At 43.2% G+C, this 7,005-nt stretch overlaps 1 protein-coding gene across 2 annotated transcripts in view; it reads left to right on the top strand.

The window, feature by feature from the left end:
• Positions 1-1,325: 1,325 nt before the first annotated feature.
• The window catches only part of inppl1a (inositol polyphosphate phosphatase-like 1a), a 30,122-nt gene continuing 24,442 nt past the window's right edge, over positions 1,326-7,005 (top strand). The window contains exon 1 of one of the 2 annotated variants that reach the window (XM_030381156.1): positions 1,326-1,905. In XM_030381156.1, the coding sequence (XP_030237016.1) occupies positions 1,739-1,905 (167 nt within the window). In that variant the 5' untranslated portion in view covers positions 1,326-1,738. The remainder of the gene's footprint in view (positions 1,906-7,005) is intronic. The other variant, XM_030381157.1, reaches the window with a different exon arrangement.

The raw sequence follows: 7,005 nt of genomic DNA, 5'->3' as shown, positions 1-7,005 counted from the left end.
AAATAAATGTTTTCCATTACGTCAGTGAGGAAAGGGCAACACATGGGCTTCTGGGTTGGGGAAGCTCTCCAGCAAGTTCTGACCAGGGAACAGCCTAGGAACCACTTTTTGAAATATGTAGCTATCGAAGGAATTAAAATATATAAGTGCTGCTGTCGGGTCAAGAATGAAATGGCAGTTTATTTCTATATTGGGCCTGAGTTGATCACAGATCACAGCATCCCACGGCGGGCCACTCTGGGACAACCGCCGCTTAGATGGCTCCACTGCTCCGTAATTATGGGGTTCTGTGTGTGTGTGTGTGTGTGTGTGTGTGTGTGTGTGTGTGTGTGTGTGTGTGTGTGTGTGTGTGTGTGTGTGTGTGTGTGTGTGTGTGTGTGTGTGTGTGTGTGTGTGTGTGTGTGTGTGCGTGCGTGCGTGCGTGCGTGCGTGTATGTGTGTGTCATGTTTGCTTGTGTGTGTGTGGCATGGGATGCAACAGCCATAAAGTACAAGAGAGAGAGACAGTTAGAGGAATAAGAAACAGACGGCGGAGGAAGAGATGGGTGTTTTAGTCTGAAGCTGTAGGCCTGTGTTGAAGTAATGACGTGTGTGTCAATGTTTATTCTTTGTAAGTTGCATCAGAAATTACTCTGAAAAGGTCCTGATTTTGTTTTCATTGGGTTCATTTGGGACCTTGTCACAAATATGATTTGAAAGAAAAAACAATTAACTTATTTACAAGTTGCACAAAAAGAATTTAGGGCAACATATAGCACATGGACAATATGTTGAAACACGTCAGGTTAACATGTGGTGTTTCATTCATTTTATTATGCTTCAATATCCATGATACACACAGCGTGATTCCATAGCCAGAAATAGCAAGGGGATGACTACAGTCCCTCTGGCTATAAATAACCAGCTTCTATGAGGTCATGCATACACACGCGCGCATGAAATTATATGGTTAGAATTTAGGAATATAAAAGGATGTATACAATAGATATCTAATTTACTCTGAAGTAGAATGTAAAACGTATTTCACTTCTTAGAAACTTTCAAGTGGTATAAACATTAAAGGTAGAAAATGTGCAATATTAAGTCAATATCTGTGTCACCAAATAATTTACATAAACCAAATTACCATAGTAGGCATACCTACTATTTATTATTGTAGGCCTAGTCAAGCATAATACTGTACGTAGAACTTTACTGTAATTTGGTTGTCGATTAGTACTAAAACAATTTAAGATCCCCACTAAACTGAAAGTTCAGCATAGGTTGCGCCAATACAACCTTTAAACTGTATTTTTGCACCCATTGCATTTTATAGAGTGACTCCGGGGCAGATTGCTTGTCTGTGTCAGGGAGGTATGGTATGGGTTGGCAACTCTACCTTCTGTCAGCCAACAGACCGGGGAGGAAGCAGTCGAAGCATGTTCTCGTCCCTCCTTGGATAGACCAAACCGCCCTCCCTCTCTCCCTCTCCCCACTCTCCGGCTATCCCTTTCCAGCGTGGATTATTCATACGCTACTTTCCTTGCGACTAGGAAGCGCGAGAGGCTGCGAGCCTTTTCAGGAATTGAACCCCAGGAAGAGCGCGACAGTATCGAACTATAACTTTAAGCACCGTCGCGGTTTCCGTTCTATCTTCATAGGGAAAACTTTTCTCCCTGGTTTCGAGGGATTCTGGCACTCTGGAGGTTTGGGTTACTCTGGAAGCGACAGAGTCGAGCCGGGTTGAAGGGCTGTGGCCATGGCCGGTGGTGGGGTGTTGCCGTTGGGGCTCGCGCCGCCGATGTGGTATCACCGGGACTTGAGTCGCGCGGCAGCCGAGGAGCTGCTGGCCCGGGCGGGCAGAGATGGAAGTTTCCTGGTGCGGGATAGCGAAAGTGTCAGCGGGGCTTATGCCTTATGTGTTCTGTAAGTATCTTCAAAGTAAAGCAAAGTTGAAGGTTCCACTTTTGTGCGAGGCCTTGGTTGACATTGCTAACAAAAGTTTCAGCAGCTAGTGGGTTCTATTGATCGTAAACATAATAATACCTGCGAACAACAACGTCCGCTACTTCTTCGTACGTCACGTCTGGGATATCAACGTTTACAACGAAGTACTAAAACGTAATAATACATGTTCATGGTTTGGAATCTTGTCTAGGCTACTGGGTTTGTTTACTCTCATCGAGCAGCAGACTGCCCCAGTCTGCCCAGTGGCTTCAGCGTGGCACACACACCACAGGGTTAACTTGTGCCTGTATTTTCCTGGTTGTCTGTAGGGCAAATACAGAATGGCATATTCGTAAACTGACGATCATTTCATTGAGTTCATGGTAAATTAGCTTATTGCAACAGATAGGACATTTTAGGACATCCTAACCAGTGTTAATATGTATACCGAATATGTATATTTTATAAACTGTAATTTCTGTGACCCATTACGAAGACTCTCTCTCTCTCTCTCTCTCTCTCTCTCTCTCTCTCTCTCTCTCTCTCTCTCTCTCTCTCTCTCTCTCTCTCTCTCTCTCTCTCTCTCTCTCTCTCTCTCTCTCTCTCTCTCTCTCTCTCTCTCTCTCTCTCTCTCTCAGTGTTACAGTGTTACTTTTCTTGTAAGATTAGACAATAGGTTTACGGTATTTATCAATTGATCTAGTAGGGAATTAAAAAATTCAAAGGCTATGATTGGTGCCTCCACCTATGGTTGCATGGTGGTCAACTCCCAGATGAAAGGTTCTGGGTTTGGCGACGTCCCCAGCATCCTTGGTTTTACCTGCACTGTAATGAATTACACCTACTCAGTCAATCAGTACTTGTTGTGTCCATTCACTGTAGGTCACTCTTAAATTATGAATTGCCCTTCATTAGCGTAGGTATACATTCAATAACATGAACCAAAAGAAAAACCACAGTTCATTGTGTATATACTGTCCCTGCTTATGAGCTGACAAGTTGACTAGACAATGACGTTAACTTTGTAAGCCAGATGGGTAGCTCAATTCAAATGTCAACATGAACCAAGCATCAATATTTTTACGCATTTCATTCAAAGTGCTATAATAATGAAATGTACAGTGCTTGTTAACATTTGCATTCGTTCAAATACAGAAATGTACTTTTAGGGGCAGTAATGCAAAAATTGCTTCAAGACATTGACTATTTTTATTACAAAATAATAATTTAAAAGGAATTCTTTATATTCAGATGAACTTGAGACAACAAACTACAACTTTCCACAGATATATAGGCTTCATATTAATAGGCTACAAACCTATAGTTGGTGTGGATGTGAGTGTGTATATTTGCATTTTGAAGTGTGCTTCTATTTAATTTAATTTTGCTTTATGCAAAAAATTTACTCATCTTGCTGAGTCGGTTCATAATGTCTTTAGCGCTACTTGCCCAAATTGTAATGTATTACCCAATTTCCTTATACTGCCAAGCACACTTATACTAGCACTACTGAAGCGATTCTTTAAAGCACATTTGATAAAAAGGTCAGAAAATGGATGGATGGTGAGGAAAGTTTGAAGTTCATTGTCTTAATGTTTCCACTATGTCTACATGTAGTCCGTAGACACTAGGGTTCAAGTAATAACCTGGCATGACGAGCCGGCACCGCTAGGATGTTTCTTAGAGCGTATAGTGGATGCTGTGGAGGGTCTGTGGAGTGTGTGTGGATAGTACCCTAGTGAGTGCATTGTGGATTTGGGATAAATCATAGTGTACCGTAGATCTCTTGCTGAGATTTAGCTAGCCAGCCAGGTGACCGTATCAATTGTGCTCAGGCTTGACCAACTCTGATCAACGACGGCATTCCATCCTTGCTTCCATGCATCAGCCGTTTCCTGATTCACTCCTCCACCCTCTCCTTCTGCTGTCATCTCTTACCCTCTCTTGATTGCATGCTTTCACTTTGTGTTTTCTCCAAGCTTGTTCCATGAGGTAGTTGGTTACCACCTCTTGTCCTTTTTTATTCCCTATGAAGGATATTTGATCATATATATAGGCATAGCATTTTGATGTAGAAAAAGACACATAGTTTTAATTAACTTCCCTCAGTCTAATCGAGTCAATTCTTTCTGGATCTTTTATTTGGCTCACTAACAATGTAGCTTAAGTGTTTCTCTAGGTTGTAAATGCATATATATAGTACTCTCGGTCTCTGTCTGGATCTACCAATAGGCCTACTACACATCTTTGCATTTGTTTTGACCAGAGAAGGCGTAGGCAAAAACCGAAGCCTTCTACGAATCGATAACACATAATAACAATACATTAAAGTACAATTATCTGGTAATAATTGTTTGTTTGTGTGTGTGTGTGTGTGTGTGTGTGTGTGTGTGTGTGTGTGTGTGTGTGTGTGTGTGTGTGTGTGTGTGTGTGTGTGTGTGTCTGCCTCAGTCATGATACATTTCTTGCTAACAATCAATTTCCTTCACTTGGAAATTGATTTTGAAAAACCATTAGGAGTAAAAAAAAATAAAAAAAAGGCAGCTATACAGTTAAAAGATATCCTGCAGACTATAAAGCTTCTGCTCCATAGGGCTTTGGCTGACAATCCCGAGCGGAAACATGTGCATTCAGGAAGTTGAGGTTAATTTAATGGTGGTTTTTGAGGATTCCAGACCTGTCAACGGCGACACAATTTAAAGGGAGGCCTGTACCAGATAGGTTCTTGTTACGTTAGGATTTTAAAGGGAGGCCTGTACCAGATAGGTTCTTGTTACCTTCTTGTTACCTTGTTTTTTTTAATTGTCGGCCTAAAGTTAAAACACCAGATAGCTTCTTGTAACGTAATGGTTTGATGCCCACACATTTTAAATAATGCCATCAGGACAGTTATCAGATCTCACAGCAAGAAAGAGGTTTTCCAGCGGGGGTGTATCACCAACTCTGATAGTTTCTTGGTCTGCTTAAAAGAGAAGAGGTGCATTGTTTATATGAATGGTAGCCAGCTACTTAAACATTAAGCACTGTGTACAGTTGCACAAGAGATCTAACCAAAAGTGTTTATGGTAGTTATTTTTGTTTGCTCTTCCATCAATACTGTATCCCAAAAGGAAATTGTGAATGCAGGTCAACCAATGATTTGCGAGAGAGAGAGAGAGAGAGAGAGAGAGAGAGAGAGAGAGAGAGAGAGAGAGAGAGAGAGAGAGAGAGAGAGAGAGAGAGAGCACACGTTTAAACACGTCACCTACTATCAGTAGTTTCCTGAGGGCGGGAATTGAATGATCAAAATACTCGCATATCTGGCCACATTCCAATCTTCCGAACTCAATACACAAGGCTTAACTCTAAACTACAGGGCAGCACTGCAATGGAATTGTATCAGTCACTTTAGAAAGCCCCATTTTTTTTTTAAATTGATTTTCATGCACTTTCACTGAGCACTCCGATACATCCCACTCATAGGGCAAACCATTTTAGAAATGCTAATGTCAAAAGGGTGCCTATAAAGCCTCTTTTCCGGAGGACATGCATGGCTGATATATATGACGAGTAGGAAATGTAGTCAAATATTTCTCTTAACACTATCTCTTCTTAGCATGGACATGGGTTGGGGTACTGGCACAGACAGACAGAGGATTGGAGGTCTTGTTATTAAGTGCTGTTATAAGTTGGCATGAGGTTTGCTGTATGCTGTATGAGCCTCCCTAGAGTGGGAGGAGTGCGGGTGTTTTGCCCACAGCTGTTGCCTGTGTTGTTGGGAGGAGAGGAGATGGTCCTGCAAACAAACTTGGGATACAGGAAGTCGGCTAAGCAGTCCTTACCTTCAACACACATTCAACACCATTGTTTACAACACACACACACACACACACACACACACACACACACACACACACACACACACACACACACACACACACACACACACACACACACACACACACACACACACACACACACACACACACACACACACACACACACACACACACACACTACAATTACACCTACACTTAGGCCCCGTCCACACGAAGCCGATTTCATGGCGAAACCGCAAAGGTCTTGTACGGTTCGGCCTTCCGTCCACACGAAGCCGGCGAATCCGCTGACCGAAACCGCAAACTTCTGAAACCACCCTCGGAGATGGTTTCAAATCTACCCGGTTTCGTTTTGGATTCGTGTGGACGCCTGAAACCGACTGAAACCGCAAACCATGACGTCATCGCCCCCCCCCCTTCGATCCTCTAGCCAATGACTGTTAAGCCCGCGGAGTCTCACCCTTTATGCGCATGCTCGCCTCTTTTCTTATTTATTTTCCTTCTGGATTTCTGTAGCAGAAGCAGCGCCCCTTATGGGCCTGGCTGGTGTACTACAGCGTTTCTACAGGTCTACCCGGTTTCGCTTGGCTTCGTCTTTACGGAGATACTTCGAAACCGGATAGATCGAAACCGTAACGGTTTCGCCCGTTTCGGCTTCGTGTGGACGGGGCCTTACACTTGCACACGCACAACCTTCGAGCCTTGGGCCTCTTATTTCTCTTATTTTTCTCTCTCGGCTGTATCTCCTTGGCTATTTCAGTTACAAGTTAGCTGCTTCTTAGACAATACTATTTACCCCCTAAGACACAAAGAATGAAATCTCAGCAGTTGTGTGTTTCCTCCTCCAAGCAGGAAACACACACACACACACACACACACACACACACACACACACACACACACACACACACACACACACACACACACACACACACACACACACACACACACACACGCGCAGACGATACTGACAATGGCGGGGTCCGTTTCTGGCTCTGCTTTTTCGTTTCCAGAGCTGAGGCCGTGGTAGTCACTATTTGACTATTCGTCCATCTGCTGTTCTCAGATGGATGAGATCCAAAGTATCAGATCATAATAGGCAATCTGACATGTGGACAATGTCGACGCTACTGCGGAGGTTATAAGTGTGATTTTATTAAACCAAGGATTCTGAGGTGGCTGATTCGATGCGCCTGTTTCATCGCAACGCTTTGAGTGCTCCCAGAGCACGAAGAGTCTGCACCTGTCATGTTGGGACTTT

The sequence above is a fragment of the Gadus morhua genome, chromosome 16 (assembly GCF_902167405.1).
Source record: "Gadus morhua chromosome 16, gadMor3.0, whole genome shotgun sequence".
Lineage (NCBI taxonomy): Eukaryota > Metazoa > Chordata > Actinopteri > Gadiformes > Gadidae > Gadus > Gadus morhua.
Note: the sequence above shows the minus strand (reverse complement) of the source record. Positions and strands in the feature narration are given on the sequence as shown.